Here is a 23,245-nt window from a genome sequence, read left to right as displayed (position 1 = left end):
ATAACACAACCTATGTTAATAAACCACTAGACTGTTAGTTGATGGAAGCTTGCTTGTGGAGCTTCTATGGAGGCTAGATCTTTGAGCTTCAATGAGGTCCTTCAATGGTGATTTTTCACCATGGAGATGCAGCGGAAGGCAAAGGAGAAGAGGATAGGGGAGGCACCATCCACTAGGGAATAAGCCAAGGAAGAAGGAGCTTCACCACCAAGAATTGCCTTGGATAAGAAGCTTGAAGAGGATGCTTTAATGGAGGAAAAGAAAGAGAGAAGGGGGGGAGCACGAAATTGAAGGAATAAAAGAGGGAAAGAAGTGGAACTTTGAAGTGTATCTCATAAGACTTTCATTCATCAAAGTTACAACAAGTGTTACACATGCTTCTATTTATAGACTAGGTAGCTTCCTTGAGAAGCTTTCTTAAGAAAACTTCCTTGAGAAGCTTTCTTAAGAAAACTTCCTTGAGAAGCTTCTTTGAGAAAACTTCCTTGAGAAGCTAGAGTTTAGCTACACACACCCATCTAAAAACTAAGCTCACCTCCTTGAGAAGCTTCCTTGAGAAGCTAGAGCTTAGCTACACACCCCTATAATAGCTAAGCTCACCCCATGACAAAAAAAACATGAAAATACAAAAAAAATCCTACTACAAAGACTACTCAAAATGCCCTGAACTACAAGGCTAAAACCCTATACTACTAGAATGGCCAAAATACAAGGCCCAAAAGAAGAAAACAACCTATTCTACTATTTACAAAGAAGAGTGGACCCAACCTTGGCCCATGGGCTCAAAAATCTACCCTAAGGTTCATGAGAACCCTAAGGCCTTCTTTATCAACTCTAGCCCAATCCTCTTGGAGCCTCTTGCTCATGGCTCTGGTAACTGGTCCTTTCCTAGGGAGGATTGCATCAATCATGGTCAAAAAATGTTAAAATTTTACCATTATAATTGTCATCAGAAGAAATAATGTTTCCAAATAATTATCATTTTAGTCTTTCAATGTAATATTATTAATGATTGCTTTCCACTCATATCCCTTGTAGTATTAATGATATGCAAAAAAAAAAAAAAACTATAAAAGAATTAAGTTAAGTGCCACTTTTGGTCCATTAAGTTTTACTTGTGTTTTATTTTGGCACATTAAGTTTTACAAGTTTCATTTTGATCTTTTATGTTTTTGAAAGTTTTATTTTGATACTTTTTTCAGTTTTTCATTTAAAACATTTAATTTTGTCTGTTTTAAATTTTAAAATAATTAATTTAACATAACAATGCCTAAAAATCATCACTATCTTTATTTTATTTTTAAAAACATAAAACAATATAATCCCTAACCTTTCTGCTTCCCCAAACACTAGCAACCACTATCTCTTTCAACCACAAAAACCAAAACCACCACAAACCACCACCATTTTCACCAAACACACCACAATCTTCACCAAACACACCACCTCCATCATCCTGCACCAAAAACCTCCCCTTTATACCAACGTTGTTGGTGTGCTACATTGCCATCTTCACCCATTCCGCTTGTGACCACCCTAATCAGATCCACGAGCACGAGACTTCCCTAGGCCACCAACATTGCATCGCAAACTTTGAGGTCACCTATGTGTGTGTCGTCATCTTCTTTCACCTTGAACATCAATGCACACCACCAAGCCAAGACCCAAATCTGCATGCACCACCTCTTCCTTGGTTGAGATCTGAGTAGCATTGCGCAGAGTCGCCCCATGCCACCGAGATCTTAATAGCGTCACCCTGTGATAACCTGTGTCATCTAAATCTGACCTGCATCGAGCACTACTACCTCATTGTCGAGATCCAACAACACCACGCAAAACTCATCCTCATCAAGATCCAATAACACCCTTTGGGATTCAAAATTACTCTATTGTATTCTCAACCAATTATGATAAATAGTCTAGGATTGTGATTTCACGCATATCCCTTTTTCCCCCAATTCTAATTCTAACAAAACCGCAATTAATCCTCAATTACCAATATCCCTTAATACAATTATTAGCCTTTGGTCATGATCTAATAACACTTTTTGCCCTAATTCAATGCTTAGTTGATCAGAGAACTATCCAATTAGTGCAAAATATTAAGTTCTCAAACAAAAGGGTGATCAATAATTAATCTATCGAGGAATCATACGACCAGTTTGTTCATGCAAGTCATATGAAAACAATTAATTCTCTCGTCAATCAATTACACGCAGATGATCACTGATAGGTAATCAATTCAAGTTTAGAATTCTCAGTTCTAAAATAGCAAGAAGCATAGAGAAAAAAATTAATTGACTAAATAACATTAAGGATTCCATTAAAATCAGAAAAAGGGTACAAGGTTATGGCTATATGACAATTCTGAACTAGAGAAATTAGTTGCTCATGGTCATGGCAAAACTAGAAACACAATAAAAAATATAGACATAGCAAAAAAAGAAAGTGACTTTACAAGAATACATCCCAATTATGATCTCCACTCTCCTTTGTAGCTAAAGACTCTCTCACAACTAGGAATGACAATAGGTAGATCTAGGTTGAGTCCTATAGTAATTGTCCCTATACCCACATTTAAAATATATATATATATATATATATATATATATATATATATATATATATATATATATATATATATATATATATATATATATATATATATATGTATCTGGCTCTATACCCATGTGGGTAATAACTTTAATCTCCATCCCCGTACCCGATGGATACTTATATACTCATACTTGCACCTGTGACTCACACTTTATTTATGTATAAACTCATCCAAGGTCAAGGCTTTCATGTTGTCTTGAATGGTAGTTGTTTTGGGTTCCTACACCTTAGGAAGGCTGTCTAGAATCTTCATGTTGAACTGAGCATTTGTGTATTCATATCCAAGAGCTAGCAGACCATTTAGAAGAGTTTGGAATCTTCCAAATTCATCAATCATCTCTACATCTCTCTTGATGAAGTTCATATAATGTCTCATCAGAGAAGCAGTTTTTCTGAGTTTAACATCCTTTGCTTACAAATAGTCTCATTTCTTTAGCTATTTTTGGTCTACATACTTTGTGGTATCCTCCTACTTCACACACTGCTTTGGCACGTCTTTTGTGGTAAAACACAAAGATACAAGTATTGTTCACTATCACTTCTGACTCTACACAAATAATATTTGGTAAAGGCTGGTGCAAACTAACTTAAGCTAACGTCTTAAAAATGGATAAACAAGGTTAAGCTCACAATTTTTTTTTCTTTTGGGATATGCAAAGATTTTTGAGAACTATTACAACTTAAGAGAATTTGAATATAAAGAGTTTGAGGGCTTGTAATAATGCTTCATTAAAAAATTTATAACATCGGGACTTCAACTCTTATGGTATTTATAAGTTTGCTCAAAATAGTTTTCTTTTTGTGTCTATTTGATCATTTGAAGTTGATTGTTCGTTGGAGCATTTAATACAACATTTAATGCTTGACAACTTCCGATCACTCCAAATTGACAAAAAAATTATACTTATCTTCCTTGAATAGCACTCCAAATTAGGCTTTAGAGGTCAAATCAACTTTTTGATTAGTGAAGAACTCTGCACACTTCTTTGGCATGTTTATTTATGTGGAAGCAAAGCTTAATTCTTTGGCTTTTCTCCTACTTTCTTCACTTCGATTGATCCTATGAAGAACATTCATACATTCCTTGTACAAAGGATCAAGCAAACAAAATATTAATTTGATCTTAAATGCTTACATATCCAACATTTGTTTGCTATCATGTGATACATCATATATAGATGCAATACTTTCGTCTGTTAGCATTTCAAATGCAATGTTTTTAAACTTAGTATTTGTTTGTATCAAATCAAAACTATTGAGAGACCTAATTCGTCTTAAGACTTAATAGTATATATTTAAATCAAATGAATGTTGTCTTTTTCTCAATTTTGGAAATTTTGGAATAATATTGAAATTGAGAGCAAAATTGTCTTATACACCAATATTAAAATTTGGAAAATGAGTGTAAATTTCCTTTGCCAAATTAAGTTGCATGCCTTCATTTTCCATTTCTAGTTTTGTGATTTCAGCATTTAAATCTATGTTGAAAAATGAAAATCTATCATCTGAAGATAAGGTTGTAAATTTTTTTAACATAGAATCAAAACTTTATATGCCATGAAACTATGAGTGGTTTTAAATTTTTTTATGGGAACACAAATCTTGATGTAACTCTTGAAATGAACAATTTTGGGGGCTAAAATTTTAATATTAAAAAATGTAGAGAAAAGTTTGATTTTGTTAAGTGTGTTAGTTAAACCAAGAAGAGAAATGCATGAATAGAGAAGGATGGCATTGGTCTAAGGTGGAAAGAAAAGAAACTAGATAATTTATTTCAAAGAAAAATTTATCAATTAAAAAAGAGAAATCAATGAGTGAACTTTATTGTAGAGAGAGGAACCGATGAAGTGGATGCAGTCAGGAGGTATATCAACAAAAGAGTATAACAAGAAAAAGATTTACAAATTCATTAAAAAATCATATATTTCCTTGGTTGGTGTGCATAAACCTTAAACGACCAATATAAAGAAGCATATGGAGTATTATTTTTTATATTTAATTAATAAATTTGTCTAGCATTTTCCATATTTTGTTAGGCTCAGAAGCTAGTTTTTCAACTCAAGGTCTAGTACGAGCTAATCTATGTTGATTCATTTATTTCACTAGCCAACCTTATTTAACCAATTTATGTACAAACACATTTATATTTGACCTATATAGATCAAGTTGAGCCTTATACCTAACCATCATCATTTTATATTAGGGGCGTAAGTGACTCGAGTTGGGTCATATTTGGTCTAATTTAAGACTCAACCAAATGAAACATATTTGGGTTGGGTTTGTTGTATTTTGTTAAGCAACCTAATCCAACAAAAACTTTTGAGAGTAAAAGTTTAAGTGTATTACTATAGAGAAAATTTTAATATTTTTAAGTGTGTTAAATAAACCAAACAAAAATTTGTGAAAAGAGAAGGGATATGTTGGCCCGAGGTTGAAAGAAAAAAAATCAAAATTTATTCCAAAGAAAAATCATCAATGTAGAACTAGAAATCAATGTATAAAGGAATCAATTTAGTGAATGCAATAGGGAGAAAGTACTGACAAAAGGGTATAATAAAACAAAGATTTACAATTTTATTTTTAAAAATATTTGTTTCCTTGGTTGGTGTGCCTAATCATTAAATGACTAGTATAAAGAAACATATGAAGTATTATTTTTTGACTTTTTGCATAATTTTTTTTTTAGTATTTTTCGTATTTTGTTAGCCTTACAAGCTATTTTGCCAATCTCAAGGACCAACATGGACCAATCAATGTTGGTGCATTCATTTCATGGACCAAACCAATTTAACCTATTCATATACAAACATATTTAGATTAGACTTATGTAAATCAAGTTGGCTCACATACCTAATTATAATCATTTATATTAGGATATAAGTGGTTCGAGTTGAGTTATATTTGGTCTAATTTAAGACCCGACCAAATTGGGTTGGTTTTGTTGTCCCTTTGGTTTAGCAACCTATGCCAACAAAAATTTTGGGGGTAAAAGTTTTAATATTAAAAGTTGTAGAGGAAAATTTAATATTGTTAAGTGTGTTAATTAAACAAGGAGAGAAATGCTTGAATAAAGAAGGAAGACATTGACTAGAGGTGGAAAGAAAAGATATCAGAAAATTTATTTCAAAGAAATAATGTATCAATGAAGAAAGAGAAATTGGTGAGTGAACTTTATTACAGAAAGAGAAATCGACATATCAGATGCAGTGGAGAGAGTGTAACGACAAAGGAGTATAATAGAAAAATGATTTACAATTTCATTAACAATTTATTATATTTATTTCCTTGGTCATTTCCTTAAACCTTAATAAACTAATATAAAGAAACAAATGAAGTATTATTTTTTATAATTTATTTTTATTTTTAGCATCTTTCATATTAGTTGTGTTAATGGTCCAAGTTAGTTTAGATTTGATTTAATTTAAGACTCAAACCAATAAAATATAGTTGGTTGGTTGAGTTTGTTATTAAGCAACCCAACCCAACTCAACCTGACCTTAATCGGGTTGGGTTGAGCTAAGTTGGATAGTTGAGTCGACTTAATAAAATAATAATATATTTTTTAATTTTGATTTAAAAAAAAAATAGAAAACAACACATTACTTAAAATATAAGTACATTTGTCCAAATTCAACACTATCACAAGAAAAGTACATATCTCAAATGACATAATTCATATCCTAAATAACATTAACAATGATTTTATTATTAATATAATACGCTAGTTAGGTTAAGTTGGATTAACTAGATTAAGACTTCATTAACCTAATATCCTACCCATTTTAATTTGGTAAGACAAAATAAGGGCAATCCAACTTGAAGACTCTATTCAATTTGCTAAAATATAATTAGATTGTTTGGGTTTATAGATCAATTTTGATTTGCTTACACCCTAATTTATATGAAACATATTAAAAATAAACATCATACACATTATCTTAATTATTCTCATTCACTTAAAAATAAACATTAGCTATTTTTATAATTATAACACACACACACACACACACACACACACACACACACACACACACACACTAATTTATATGAAACATATTAAAAATAAACATCATACACATTATCTTAATTATTCTCATTCACTTAAAAATAAACATTAGCTATTTTTATAATTATAACACACACACACACACACACACACACACACACACACTAAACCACTTCGATTCTAACCCAAGACACTTTTTCTCTCTTACCAAGTTACCCTCACTCTTCCTTGTATATCCATCTTCCTCGAGACCTTCCACCCTTCCAAACTCATTTCCCCTTCTTATCTTCACAAAAAGTGGTCGTGAAACTCATAGATTTCCCAAAACAAGACAAACACAAGGCCATCAAAGAGGTTGCACTAGAAGGCCTAAAGGGCATGGAGAACCTAATCCAAACCCTCTCTCACAATCCTTCTTACCTAAAGGGCATGGAGAACCTAATCCAAACTCTTTAAAATTGTTGACTAAGAGTAAATAATTTTTTTACTTAAACGACCTTAGGTAATCATTAAATAATTTTTTTAAGGAATCATTGAATCATTTAAGAGCCATGCTGCTTTTAAGTCTCCATATGTATTCATAATTATCATTGAATCATGGTTCTCGAATAATATCAACATTTTAACTTTGTAATTTTAATTATTTATAATTTACACTCTAGTAAAATTTGTAGGATCCTATCTCATATTTTTTTTCCAATTTGATCTCACTTTGGGTGTTATCTCATTGGCAAGTGCACCAAATTGTCTCAAGTAGTAAAGTAATCGGAAGTCCGAGTGTCGAATCCACAGGGACTTTGTTTGTACTTAGATTGATGCAAACCAAATCTACAAACAATAGATAAGGAATTTAAAATAAAAGATAAATAAAGATAAAAGATAAAATAAAAAATTAAATTAAAATATGATAAAGATAAAAAAAAGTAGAAGATAAAATAGATAATAAATTTTAATGTAAAAGATAAGAAAAATAAAAGATAAAGGCGATGATAAAAAGATAAATTCAGAATGTGATAATGTTGGGACCTAGCATGCCTTATTTGCCTAAGATGTATTATTTTAGATTTTTCTCTATCAATTAGGTTAATTTTTCCTACCCACATCTATTAGAATACTTGTTCCTGATGTCTCACGATGACAAACTTATCTTACCTATTTATCTCCCAAATGTCTTTGCAAAGACTCAATAGATAAAATGCATGAAGTTCTAATTCTAGATGTTTGCTTTGATGCATGGGCATAATGCAATCACTTTATGTCTAAAAATAATTTTATTAAGATACCCCTTCCTTTGAGTTCTATTAGAAATTACCCTTTGTCGAGCGACTAATTCCTAAAACTGATGCATACAAGACCTTCCTTGTATTTCTACTAAGGATTACCATCTGTCGAGCACCTAACCCCAAAAGATAATGCAAGGATGAATGATACATGAATTTAAAATAAGAAAGGATAATAGGAAAGAAAATGTTTGCATTGATAGATATGAAGCATACAATACATCTTTTGGCTTTTTAGGCCTGCCAGACCCTAACTACGGGGGTTTAGCATCTCATTGTCATGAGAGGCTTTACACTTTAAGGGCTGATGTGGATAGAAGAAGAGGGATAGATATAGGAGGAAAATGGGATAATGAACATAGAAAGAGGGTTTCCCTTGTTAGAGATACTTAGGCTTAGGATGTATTCATTAGAGAGTTGTGAGTCTTCGAGGTGGTGTCTTTTCCTTCTGCTTCCTACTCCTTTTATAGGCCTAAGGTAGCTTACTTTTCACGCTAACTTCACACTAAGCACGGGCCTTCCACTAAGCGTGTCTTTGGGCTTCCTCGTGGGCCTTCTTCGTGCTAAGCTTGAGCTTTCCCGCTTAGTGAGAGTGCGCACTAAGCGAGTTGTCCAATTCTTTCAATTTTTCTTCAAGGTTTTTTTTTTCAATTTTTGCTTCAATTTTCCTTCAAAGCACTTGAAATCTTCTTCTTTTAACTTCTGCTAATAAAAAACTGCAAAGATATTAATTTCTTTATTATTTCATTAAAAACAACAATGAAGTAAAGAACTTGCAATCATTCTTAGCCAAAATTGACTATCAAATTAACTCAAATTTCGTAGTTATCATTGTGTTATACAGAAGGAAAAAAAATCAAACTCAACGTTAAATATTCAATTTTATAGATATAGATTCTTGTGTTGTATAAAATGTGTATCGATCTTCCTTTTGTTTTAATTATATTTAATAAAAAATAATTTTATATATTAAATTTATATGACTCCCATAACTATAAATCTACTTTTTGAATGGGAAAAAAAATATGAAAATAACTATCCCACTAACTACACTACACCTTTTCAATCAAAAAGAAAACTACACTGCAACTTCTTGCTTAGCAATTTAAGGGGAAAATACACTAAACACCAAAGTGTGGGAGTTTGAGTTTGATAAAATAGTTTATAGTTTAGAAACATATTTTATATGTTTTTGTTCTTGTAGTTAGATTGTTCTTTAGGATAAGAAGATCTAGTTCAAGAGCCTTTTAAGTGTAAATATAATTTGTCTCTCTGGATCAAACATTAGGATTTATCTAGGGATGTGTTACATCTCAAATTTTGACCTGAAAATCATGTTTTACAACTTTGATTTTACGTCGGTTGATCAAAAACCGACTTAGAAAGAAACATAGAGGCATTTTTGTAAATAAATGCAATAGTTTAACGACGGTTTTGTAAAAATCGTCTTAGAAGGTTGTCACTCAAAAACAATTTTTACAAAACCGTCTTAGAATATTTTCACTATTTAAAAAAAAATTTCTCCCTCCACTCTCTCGGGCTCTCACTCTTCGACTTCCCCTCTCTCTTCAGCTCCTCCCTCTAGGGTTTGTCGCACCGTCATGAAGGGACCAAGGCCACCTCTCTGTCAACGCCCTCCACAAGGCTACCGTCAAGGCCATCAACGTTCTCACTGCCATGGTTGTCCCCATTGAGCTCTCCGATCACGACTCCCTCATGAAGTTTGCCAGCACGTCTCTCAAAACAAGGTCGTCAGCCAATACTCCACGCTCCTTGCTCCCCTCGTCGTCGACATTCTCTTTGTCGTGGATGCCGCCAGGCCCACCATGGTTGATCTCCACGATGTCAAGATCGTGAAGAAGCACAATGGCATCGTCGACAACACCGAGCTTGTGAAAGGTCTCTTCTTTGACAAGAAGGTCAGTCACGTTGCAAGGGGACCCACCCACATGGAGAATGCCAAGATCTCCATCATCTAGTTCTAGATTTCGCCGCCCAAAACCGACATCAAACGGAGTCAAAACCTGGTCAAAAATGGCCTCGGCCAAACACCTCCCATGGGGTCATTGCTTCTTTGTCTTTATCATTTTCTTTTTCCTTTATATTTACATATTATTTTATTACCTAAGTCACTTATATGAAGTTAAAGATTATTTATTTTGTAGAAAAAAAATATATTTAGATCTTATATTCACTTCCTATTATTCTTCTCCATAGATAGAAGATTTCGCTTCTAGCAATGTAACATTGTATGGTCTCGCGCAATGCACACCAGACTTGGTTGTTAGAGACTACAAAACGATGTGTTGTCGATGTGGTGGCCAAGTTTGTCAAGTCTTGTTGTTGAGGGAGCATAGGGGGGAGTGTTCTGTTTCCCAGTTGCATTGTAAGGTATGAGAAGTATCCATTTTATCAATATTTAGGAACATTTATCATCATTCTTGGTATGTTTTGAGCATATGTAGAATTATAGATGCTTTGTTTTTAATATTGAATCTTCATCTAATTCTATACCTTTTTGTCATCATGTTCTAAAGAATTTCTTTTAATGATTGATAATTTTATCATGAAATTGAATCTGAAGGCGAATATTCCACTGATAAGTTTTGTTGTATTTTTCATGGTTTAGTAACAAGTCATGGCTCTTGATTGATGAATTCTAGATTTTGTTGTGTACTTAATGGAGAGGAGATCTTTATTTGATTTATTGGGCTATATGTTGTCTCCCTCCTTGCAGCTGGTGATATGCTTCATGTTGCTGAAGCACTCATTGATAAGAATTATCATCCTACAATTATTTGCCAAGGTAATGTTTCTATAAGTATTAAAAAAAGGTTCTTTTCTTTTCTAAAAGGATATCAGATTCTATATGATGAATTCTATAATAATGTTATATTCAGCTTATAACGAAGCTTTGGAGGATGCCATTGGTGTCCTTGACAAAATTTCTATGCCTACTGATGCCAAAGATTGTAAGTTTTGTCGCTACTTTTTTCTTCTCATTTATTAGGCGTAGAGGAGGGTAACATCCTTTTCTTATTCCTTATGATTTGCAAAAATTTACAATGAGCTTAGCCTTTTCAATAATACACGTTGTTGGTTTGTAGAAAAAGTGTCTATATAGGTGGCTATTTAAATAGTTTGTGAGAGTTGGGGTTTGATAATTTCAAGGACCTTCCTAGTAGAGCAATGGAATTGGGTTTACTAGAATCCTCTAGAAATTTGTAATAATGTATTAATGTATTTATTAGGAAGGCCATGGATATACAATAAAATTACTATTAGCAAATTGGCATTGTTTTCTTATTGATTTGGCTAGTTAGTGCCTCTGTTATTTTAAGAGGATACTTGCATAACATAATGGCTTAGTTGATGTGGCCTAAAAGCTTATACACATGAGTACAACCCTTTTACCTACCAGAGGGGAATTGATAGATTAAGCTTCTTGACTTCAAGTTTCATAGATTTGCTTTTAACTTTTTGTGGTTATTCCATCTAACGACACTCACCAATATTCTAGAGTAGATCAATATATACACACACATACATAACTACTGATATTTAGTTTCTTCTTTGACACAATCTTAACGTGAATAAAACTGCAGGAGGTACAATGCTAGAGATAGTCAAAAGTTGCATAGGTACCAAATTCACTAGTCAATTTGGGGATTTAGTTGCTATAAGTACCCTCTACTCCATGGGCAAGATTTTTAAATTTCAAATTTGTCTTTGTTCTTTTATCTTTATTCTAAGTTGTGAAAATTCATTGCATGAGGCTCCCACCTACTTGGGGTTGGGGAAGATGGATGTACACAACCTTACCCTAAATAAATAGGCCCAATTCTTTTAGTGTTTGAAAGGAAAATGTATGAATGTTGCAAGTTGTCAAGCATATAGTGTCCTTAATCTGAAACGAAAATTTTCTACACAAACTTGAGTTCATTTGTTAATTTTATAAATACAATTTGTTCATGTTAAGGTTTTAGCATCTAGAAAAGTTTGAGTTATCTTCATATAATTACTTGGTGGACCTATTGAAAAGTGAGGTGCCTTATTTTTACATTCATAGTTCTGGTAGTCTAGTGCATTTTCTTTTATAAAATTTGTCCAAATACCCACAAATGTAACAAATATAAAATCATCAAAATGTCTGAAGTTTTTCCCATGACATGATACCATTTCTATAGCCAGGAACATAATAAAAAATCCAAAACTTGTTCCTGGAGGTAGTACTACTAAGTTGACTGTGTCAACAATGTTGAACCCGACGAGTTCATCTGTTCAAGGTAAAGAGAATGTGATTGTAATAGTCGTTGTTTGTACTTTGTCTCCTAGTTCTATTTTTTGTCGAATGAGTCATGATAGTAGCTTACATTGATTCTCATTTTCATGTTCTTGTTGATGAATACTGGCCTTATGAAGTTGTTGTCGTTACTTTTGAGGCAATCCCTGTACTTTGGCACAAAATTGTGGAGTAAATGTCATCCACACTATGACTGCACTACAAGGAAAGGCAAGAAGTTTTATTGTTACAGTTGTAGATGATTCTTTCTCTGGTTATGTTTGACATAGTGTTTTTGGAATTGTAGCATGCAAATGGAGAAAATGCATGGATTGGCTTAAATGGAAATACTGGTGACATCACTGATCATAAATATATAGGTGCCCACTTATACAACTTTTATACAGCTTTATCGTTGTTTTTTGAAAGACATTTCCATGGAAATTAATTATGTACATAGTTTTTTATGATCCAAAGTCTATGTTAATTGCTTGTAGTGGGGCATGATTCTAGATAATAATAAATTTATAATGTTGGTTTTGTACAGTTAGGATTAAAATTATGCCATTGTGATTAATGTCAAATGTTGGGGGGGTATTGTGCAGGTCCTTTAGTTGATGAAAAAATGCATTTTATCAATGTCTTATTATGGAAAATTGGGTGAGATCATACACAATGTGTTGTTCTCTGATTCTTCCATCCATAACACACTATTCCAAATTGTTTCCACTAGTGCACATGCTTTGGAGGTGACATACATTGAAACTTGGGTTTATTATTTATCCATTTGTTAGTCTATTGAAACTTGGGATATGGGCCAAACTTTCCGCAACAAATTCACCACAGAGGAGCATCAATTGTATCAATAAATATAAATCATACTTTAGTTTATTTCTTGGCTTGTTCATTATTTTTAGTCCCTAATATATATATATATATATATTACTTTCTGGCTCCTAATAAATTTTTTATTTTTGTTTTTCAACAAGACACGGAGGCACGCATATTGGTTCCTTAATTATGTTGTAAGCCAAGTTCATGTGTTTGTGTCATTCAAGTTCAAAAGCTTTATTGGCATGCGACCAACTTCCTTATGAAGTAAGTAAAAAGTTGAAATCTACTTTAAAATCATTGCTTAATCAGGATATTTATACTTCATTGCCTCTTATGAAATTTTAAGTATGATATTTCAAATACAAGAAAATTCAGCATGTCTTTCTCATATTTAATGTAGTATATATATCAAAGTAGAAAAGTTGCATGCATGCCTCATTGGGCATTGTTTTACATGCATAGAAAACAACAACAACATTTGTTTTATTCATATTTAGTTTTAATTGAATTTGTCACATATAAACAATGAAATATAACTTTAATTTTAATATTATATATTTAGTTAAATAAATAACTTTATTAAATATTTGATGATCCCCATTAGAATAATTTATTAATAATTTAAGTTTTTATATTGGATGTGTTAGGGACAAAATAACACAAGATTTGTTTGTAATTGCAAAAAAAAAAAATATGATATGATATATTATTTTATGAGAAATGCTACTTATATTTCCTTTTTTCTACAATTATATTGTTGTCTCTACATATATGATTATAAGTCCTCATGGTTCATGATGAAGTTTGAATATAAAACTACTTCATGCATGTATGTGTACATTATGAAAAAATACTGCCAACACCTTATGTTGGGTGGAATGTCTTGAAAATTATGACTGAGCCTTACTTAAAGTTAGGTATAGTGAGGTTTTATATGATAAAAAAATATTGCAATGAGTTTTCTTAATTTTTTTTTAAAAATATTTTAAGACAGTACTTGTGGAAACCGTCTTAGAATGTTTACATTATAAGACGGTTTTTGGAAAAATCGTCTTAGAATCTTCAAAATATTTTAATTTTTTTAAAAAAATATATTCTAAGATGGTTCTCTGAAAAATCGTCTTAAAATGTCTACATTCTAAATTCTAAGACGATTTTCTCTAAAAACCATCTTAGAATCATCAATATATTTTATTTTTAAAAAAATATATATTTTAAGACGGTTCTCTGAAACACTATTTTAGAAAGTCTATCTTTCTAAGACGTTTTTAGTTAAGAACCGTCTTAGAAAAATACCCTTATAAGACGGTTTTTAGCTAAAAACCGTCTTAGAAAAATACATTTTTCTAAGATGGTTTTTTATGAAACCGTCGTAGAAAGTGAAGATTTTCTACGATGTTGCCTATGACAATGGTTAATAACCGATGTTGAATGTGTCTTTTAATCGACATAGAATAGTCTTTTTTTAATTGTGAGTTACATCAAATTAAAATAAATGCAGATGTAGAGTAATTCAATTTTCATACATAACTAAAATAAAACTTGTTGTGTCACAAAGAAATATACAAATACAACGCATAATAGGGTGATAATAAACAAAATACATTTTTCATCTATGCTACAACTAAATACATGTTTGTGGAAAAAATATTTCTCAAAATACATAAAAACAGTAAAGAAACTAAGACCAGAGTAGACCACTTATCACACTAGAGGTACAAAATTAACCAAGACGTGTCCTCGGAAGAATAATCACTCTCTTCCTTAAACGTTGGTTCCTACTACCTTAGTAGTTTCCGGTACTCTTCCATCTCCTCAAACGACATGTCTGAATGATTACCTCGATCCTCTGTAACCTCTACTGGGTGTTCTCGATGCATGATGTATCCAGTCTATTAGTTGGCACTACGTGGACTCGAGTATGGCAGGTGTAACGTGTAGTCCGTGTTACGATGCAGGGCCATATCCACTCTCTTTGTGAGCTACATTGATCTCGCAGACGCCTCAATGTACTCGACATCATCAGTACCTGAAAGTTATTGGTTGTAGGGTTGAGTCCTCCGCTCCTCGAATGCCAAAAACAACATGCAATAGTAAAAAAAAAATTAAAACATACAATTTATGTATCCACTACGTGTAGTTGTCTAAACAAACAACACTCTCACATACTAAGTGCATAACTATCACACTTAATTCACCATTGGGCCCCGTCACTGCCACCAATCCTCCCAGGTCTTGATGGTCTTACAAAATCACGTGGATGACAGTCGAGAGCAATCACTACATACGGATACATCATACACTGATGCCTCATCTCCCAACTCAAAAAGCATAGTCTCAAAGTCCATTAGGAGTAGCAAAGTGAGGCCTATGAGTTACCCGCACTAAATGAGTGCGCCAAATGTTGGGTAGTCACTACTTGCTAATTCCCCTAGATTCTTTGAACCTTTCCGCGCACTATACCCCAGTGTATCTTTGTCCATCATCCACTTCCTCAACGTAACCTCACCTTCTCACAAAAGGAAATAAAATCATTGCTTCCTCAATCTCTATCCAATCCTCTTGATTGTTGTCGCTACATCGTGTGCGTAGCCCTCATGCCACATGCATCAACAAATGCGTACAGACAAACAAGAAAGAGAGACGAGACTTGGGCCTACGTACTACTCTCAGGGAACCAGTTTTGGCCCCTTAAGCGGTAAAACCACTTGTCACACAAAATAATCAGACAACATAACAGTTATAATTATGTCTATCTAACCAAACATAACAAATAATTTGCCAAGGATCAAACACCCTCGAACCTAAATGCAACACATACAAACAAAAATAACAACATGCAAATATATATATATATATATATATATATATATATATATATATATATATATATATATATTATCAAATAAATTCGCATACCACAAATATAATTGTCGGAGTTCACACTCTATCAGTCTTATCATTCACTAATCACAATAGAATACAAGCATGCATTTTAGTAATTTTATCAATAGAGAAATATCACACTTTCAAAACATACATCAGTCATCAGATTTTGCATTTATCTTAGCAATATAGAGTAAATAAATCAGCAATTCCAGGAAATAAATAATTCTGATAATTTATACGAAGACACAGATTCCAAAGTTAAGTTTTTTGTTATCTAAAATCTCTCTATCAATCGATGTTGCATAGTTTTGCTCCTAACTTATTTTTAGCGCTCTCGGTGCTTTCGGAGTTGGATTTTCACAAATCTTATATGCTACCCTACATTTTCAAACCTAAAAAACTCATTTTTGAGTTCAATAATTTAATAAAAATAGTTGATATTGTTGTAACTCAGTCCAAATTCGTGGCAAATTTTTTATTTTACTAAAGGTCTTTAAACTTGTTTTGTTTGTAACTTTTGCTAGGAAACTCCGATTTAGGTGAAATTTAACACTAACTCTATGTTTTAACATGCAAAGAAGTCATTTTTAGCATAAAAAACTCCAGGAAAATAACTCAACACACAAATTTAGTACATGGCAGCAAGCTCAAAAAATTCAAAGCAATAACATGTTCAAGGAAGTTCAATAACAAGCACATGGTTCAAGAGTTGGAAAGGCCCCCCTTAGCCCTTGAAAAACTCATGAAATCTTAAAGGAGAATGAAGAATATTTATATTTTTCAAAGTTTCCCTTCATGAGTAAAACAAATGACAATTCCAAGTTATTAGAGAAACTAGAACAAGAGAATGAAGAGGAATCGGGTATAGGATGAAGAATGAAGCTCATTTGCCTAAACTTGGTGACTCAAGGGCTCAAGAACATAAAGAACCAACTGGGAAGAAGAAGAAGAAGAAGAAGAAGAACTGAACTCTCTTCCCTCAAGCTTTAATTTCGTGCAAATAAATGAAGGGATAAGACTCCAAAAGATTTTTCTCTACAAAGGTCAATAAGCTATGGTGTAGGCTCTCATTGACAAGGCTTTGTGACACTTGAATGAACCCCTTGGCAGCCAATTTGAATGTGCCAAGCCATACCACAATGGGTATTTTGCTTTTTGCAAAACTACCAAAAATGGAAGGGATAGGATTTGCCAAAATTTTGTATTTTCGCTTTTTACCAAAACTAGTAAATCTATCTTAATCACCTAGGTTATTGTGCTAATCTCCCTAGGAATACATGTACCCAGAGTGATCATCACACAAATAAAATTCTCATACAGAGTTAAATTACACTATCATTCAATGCATGGTGTAACTTCACTACTAATGGAATTTTTTTTACTCAAGCAATTTTCCAAATTTCTGCCAACTAACTAAATAAATTATTTCCACTAAAAATAAATAAAACTAACTTTAAACTTATAAAATTAATATCATACATAGCATAAATTAAATCACACAATCATATAATTAAATTACACAATGCAAAATTTTCACTGTCTAGTCTTTAACAATGAAATTTTTTACAAGTGTAGAAAATTAATGTAGAAGGAAATTTCAGGGTGTAACAAGATGCATCATAATTGACCAATCTGATATTCTTGCAAAGGTTTATCGCATGTGATCCTATTTATTGCTTCGAGATCCTTGGGCATGCATTGCAAACAGTTATAGTCACTTAATGGCTAAGGATTAGGCAACGTGCATGGTAGGATGCCTAACCGCCAGGGTGAGCGCATCAGCCGATATCCGAGGATCCTAAACAATAGAGCATCACCTAAGTAAAAAGGTGGAATCTGATCAAGGAGATCAAGGAGGTACACAACGAAGTAGTCTGAACTGCATAAGTATGAAGAGACTAAATGTAAAGAAGTGGTTGTCCATAGAACGACCGAGGAGATCGTGGGGGTACATAGTCCCGTAGTCTCAAGTGCCTAAGCACGAAGAGACTAATTGTAAGGGAGGGTCGTTAGTAGAATAATTGGGGAGAATGAGGGGGTACAGAGTCACACGGTCTCGAGTGTATAAGCATGAAGAGACTAAACGTAAGAAAGTGGTCATCCGTAAAATGACCAAGGAGACCAAGAGCGGTACAATTCTAAACACCAAATTTTTGCTTAATGATGTTTTAGTAAATTTTATTTATTTAATTTAATATGTTCATTATTCTGAAATTTATTTTATAGAATAGTTTATGCTGAAATTTGTTTTACTAGTTTAGAAACATGTTTACTAAAAAAAATAATATTTGCACAGCAAATAAACATATTTGGGTTGAACTATAATTTGGTAAAAAAAATCAAATTAAAATCAACTTCCTTGTTGTTAAAATTTATAACCGAGAATTTTAATACTATAAGTACTAAAAGTTAAACTCTTGAATATATTTTTCATGTAAATGCCACAAAAATACTTTTATAATTAACAATTTATAATTAAATAACAATATTTTTTAATTATTAAATCATTAATGCATTTTCATCAAATTAGAAAATTAATATCTCAATAAATAATATTATTAATTTGGTTTAGAAAAACTCTTTTTCTTCTTTTAAAATATGAGTATTTGAAAATGAATGTCTTTGGAAAATTGAATTCAACCATAAAAAAAATTGAATTGAACGGATGGAGAAGACTGTATTCTTCCCTTTCACATAATATACATATTTTAAAAGAAATTTATTTTCTTAACTCACACAGTACCTAATCTAGGACAAAAAAATCATAACAACATTATCATGTTTAACAATAATATAAGACTACCTAAATCATGTTTTCCAACTCTTCTTAAATTAATATTATTAAATCACTTTCGTTCAAACCCAAGACACTTTCTCTCTCTTACTAAGTCATCCTTCACTTGCATATATATCTCCCTTCTCTAAACCGTTTCACCCTTCCAACCCCACTTCCCTTTCTTATCTTCTTATGACACTTTGAGAGTTCAAGTTTTCTTTTTCCCCAAACCCAAAGATTTTAGGTTACAGAAAATGGCATTGGAACTCATGGGGTTCCCAAAACTAGACGAACAAAAGGCCATTCAAGAGGCCGCATCAGAAGGCCTCAAAGGCATGGAGCACTTGATCCGAACTCTCTCCCACCAACCCTTTCACTTAAACACCGAACTCACCGATGTTACTGTTTCCAAGTTTAAGAAACTCATTTCGCTCCTAAACCGAACCGGCCATGCCCGATTCAGACGGGCCCCGGTTCAGTACTCATCTCCACCCGCACCTGTTCACAACGCTAACACTTCCACCTCATCAATTCAACTCCCTCCTCCGCCGCAAAACCCTAATATTCCCGCGCCGGTGCAGTTTCCTTCTCCTGCGCCGGTGGCCGTTCACCACGCGCCGGTGACGCTCGATTTCACGAAGCCGCACAACGCGCTTCTGAGCTCCAACGCGAAATCTGTTGAGCTCGAGTTCTCGAAGGAGACCTTCAGCGTTTCATCGAACTCGTCCTTCATGTCCTCCGCGATCACCGGCGATGGCAGCGTCTCCAACGGGAAGATCTTCCTGGCGCCGCCGGCGACCTCCGCCCGAAAACCTCCAGCGTTCAAGAAGCGGTGCCACGAACACCGCGAACACTCCGGCGACGTCTCCGGCAACAGCAAGTGCCACTGCGTTAAGCGAAGGTAAAACCGCGTTTCACCGAATCGTTCGTAACTCAGTTTTTTCTTATTTGAAAGGTGAACATCGTAATACTCTTCAAACTTCAAAGTTGTTGACTGAGTCTTTTAAAAATTAATGAATAAATTAAAAAATGAAATCATTTTCTACCTTTTAAAATTTTTGTTGTTTTTTTCATGAGAACCTTCTAAAATTTTATTTAATACTAATAAAATTTAAACAAAAGTTTAATTAATTTAAGTATACTTAAAAGTCTATTTTTTTAAATTACAAACTATCAAAATAAGTTAATTTATTAACTTTTGTAATAATTATTTAAAAATATGAAAAGTACTCTGATTTTTTTATTAATTGACAGTAGTATATAAAAATTAAAATAGAATAAAAAAATATTAGGATCAAATAAACAATCTTAAAATTCAACCCTTTATGAAAAAAAAATAATAGTTAATTCGTATATAAACACAAGAAATTACTACAAATACAATAAAATATCATTAATTATTTTTTATTAACCATTAAAATTATTTAGATTTTGCTGTAAAATTTATTTTTTTTATTTTATTTTTAATTTAGAAGAAATAAATACAAAATATTAATTATTAGTAATTAATGATGAAAGATAATGTTTGAAAGAGTGAGATGGACGGTGTAAGTGGGGTGAGCGTTGAAGTGTTTTTGAACTATTCACGTGAATGGGTCGCGTGGGTGGGGTAAGGCAGCGTTTGGGAGTCAACGATTTCGGTAGTGGTGCAGTTAAAATGAATTAAATAGGTATACCACGCATGATAGCGACAAAACAGCATAGGGTTCCTTTTCTCTTGTCAAGAAGCGAGTTTTTAGAAATTGCTGAAACAAGACAAGACAGAGAAATTCAAACTTGCCAAACTCAACCCTTCTTTCAATCCCTTGTCGTTTTTTTTTTCCTCCCTTTAGTTATTTGCCTTTGACTGTTGACCTTTTGTTTAATTTATTGCATCCATGTTTAATTCAACTTACAATTATGTAAGCCTAAATATTCTAGACTTTGTTTTTATATAAAGTTAATCAATTGTCGTGGATGTAATTCTAATGTAGATATTTTATTTGTAATTAACAGATAGTATAAAAACTCTTCATAATATATAAACTATTTATTTAATATTGTATTTATTAGTAGTGTAAAATAATTATGGTTGGTTGGGTGATTAAGAAAAAAAGAAATAGAAAAGTTGGTGGTTGATCATTTGCTATGAAGACATGTAACAGATTAACAATTAACATTTATTGATAAAAAAGTGTAAAACAATTTATATTTAGTGAGTTTGTTGAATTTACTAGTAATGATTTTAAAAATATTTTTTATTCTTTTTGTTATAAATATTTATTGTTTTTTTAATGAATATATTTTTTGAAAAATTAAGTAGCTATCTTTTAAATAATGTTTTTCTTTCCATAAATTTGAATCCCATTTCATACATGTTGGTTAATAACTTTTTTATTTTTTTATATACATGTTTAATAACTTTTTTACTGAGTGTGTATGTAAATTTTTTGTGCTAGTTGTGTGTAGAAATTAAATTTATAAAGTAGTTAATATATTAATATACATTTTTTAATTGTGTTCAGGAAAAATAGGGTGAAGAACACAGTGAGAGTGCCGGCGATTAGTTCAAAAATCGCCGATATTCCACCCGACGAGTACTCGTGGAGAAAGTACGGTCAGAAACCGATCAAGGGTTCCCCATACCCAAGGTGAGTGACATTGAATTCTGACCGTTGATTTAGTTGACTTTTTCTCATCAAAGACTCGTTCCCTGACGTTGTTTTTTTTATCATCAGGGGTTACTACAAGTGCAGCACGGTGAGAGGGTGCCCAGCGAGGAAGCACGTGGAGCGCGCACCAGACGATCCGGCGATGCTGATAGTGACGTACGAGGGGGAGCACAGGCACGCCGTTCAGGCCGCGATGCAGGAGAACGCAGCCGGGGTGGTGGGGTTGGTGTTCGAGTCAACGTAGAGAGAAAGAGAGAGAGGGTCCAATAAAAAATTGGAAGTGGAGGACTTTTTCTAAAAATATATTATAATTTTTGGAGAGTGTAGTGGGAACAAAAGCAATAGCTGCTTTGTAAATTTGTTTTTATTTTTTATTGTTATATTTTAGTTGTCATATGACTCACAGAGAGGTGAAAAATGGAATCTCAAGTTGTTTATTTCTATTTATCTCCTTTGCCAAAAGTCTTGATGGTTATGATTATTTATGATTCCGGAGGAGGTGGTATCCAAGGGAGTCACTGGATTGGTGTATTTTTTTTTATTGTCAACGGCTAATAAGTGACCAATCCAAATTGATTAAGAAAGTAGAAATAAAAATATTTTTGTTGAGAGGAAAAAAAATTATGTTTGTCATAAATTTTTTATATTTTCTTATGATTTATATAATAAATTTTGTTTATTTTTTAATTAATTTTTTAAAGAAATGAATTAATAATTTTTTTATTTATAGTGATAAAGTAATGATTATTTTTATTTTTGGTTCTGACTTTTTTTAACATAACAAGTCATTGAAATTAAATGGCATGTTGACAAAGTGTTATAAATGTTATTTAAAGATATAGTATAGATTTATCAATAATTTTGCTCAAGAAGTTATTAATTTTGCTTACTAATTTTAAAAAGGATTAGAATATTACTAATTATTTTTGTTTAAATCTAATGGATGAAATACTATAAAGAGATTTAATGAAATATGAAAGAATATTCAAACAGGAAAAAAAAAAGTTTTGTGTAACTTTTACTTTCGGGCATTACTTTTTCTTTTCACCGTTTTTAATAACAATTTGTACCTTCAAGGTTTCAAACTTTCAATTCCTAGTCGTGGAATTCAAACCAGTAGCAGTAACAATTGTTAAAGTGAGGTCCAAGAGACTATGTATGTTCAATCGTTGGCTTTGAACCTGAATAGTAGTAAATTTATACGAAGTTTTTTTTTTTATCATTCAGAAATATATGAAGTTTTGTCAGTTATATATATATATATATATATATATATATATATATATATATATATATATATATTACTGTACTATTCTTTATAACTTCATTGAAATTTTTCGATGTTTTTATTGTTCAAAAGTTCATATTTTGTATACTTTTTAAAATAATTTAAATAGGTTTGGTAGTTTAATTCAATTTTTATTAACTATAAAAGTTATAATTAAGTCTCTACAATTTTTACTTATGACATTGAAAGACTTGTAGATGACAGTAAGTATTCTTAACATTTTTTTCTTAAAAAATTAGTAAACTTGTTAAATTATAATAATCTATATATAAATTTATTGAAATCTTAGAAAACTTATTTAACCTTACTTTTATTTATTTAATAATAATTGTATACATTACATGGAAATAATTGTCAAAACTCAAGGTTATAAAAAATTACACATCTTTTTAGGGCATGGGAAGATACCTGCCCCCACCAATTTTTTGGAAACATGTGCATGTGTGCTGACTGTTGAATTCTCACTAGAGACAGCTCAACCAAAACAGTGACGATTTCTTGCTATAGGAAATCATACAAAATCCACCACCAACTATTAAAAAATTTGTTGCTATTTAGTTTTGATATTAACAATGTCAGTACATCGTTGGACTAAAATGTCTTTTATTTAAGGGATGTTTATT

At 32.2% G+C, this 23,245-nt stretch overlaps 1 protein-coding gene across 1 annotated transcript; it reads left to right on the top strand.

Moving 5' to 3' along the window:
* The first annotated feature begins 18,828 nt into the window (after positions 1-18,828).
* LOC114404581 (probable WRKY transcription factor 11) lies at positions 18,829-21,781 on the top strand. Its single transcript, XM_028367483.1, has 3 exons — positions 18,829-19,584; positions 21,188-21,313; positions 21,401-21,781. Exons 1-3 carry the CDS (start codon positions 18,938-18,940, stop codon positions 21,576-21,578), a joined length of 951 nt encoding a protein of 316 aa, XP_028223284.1. The 5' UTR covers positions 18,829-18,937; the 3' UTR covers positions 21,579-21,781.
* Positions 21,782-23,245: the final 1,464 nt, after the last annotated feature.

This window comes from Glycine soja, unplaced genomic scaffold (genome assembly GCF_004193775.1).
Source record: "Glycine soja cultivar W05 unplaced genomic scaffold, ASM419377v2 tig00104511_1_pilon_84547_1256723, whole genome shotgun sequence".
NCBI classification, from domain to species: domain Eukaryota; kingdom Viridiplantae; phylum Streptophyta; class Magnoliopsida; order Fabales; family Fabaceae; genus Glycine; species Glycine soja.
Note: the sequence above shows the minus strand (reverse complement) of the source record. Positions and strands in the feature narration are given on the sequence as shown.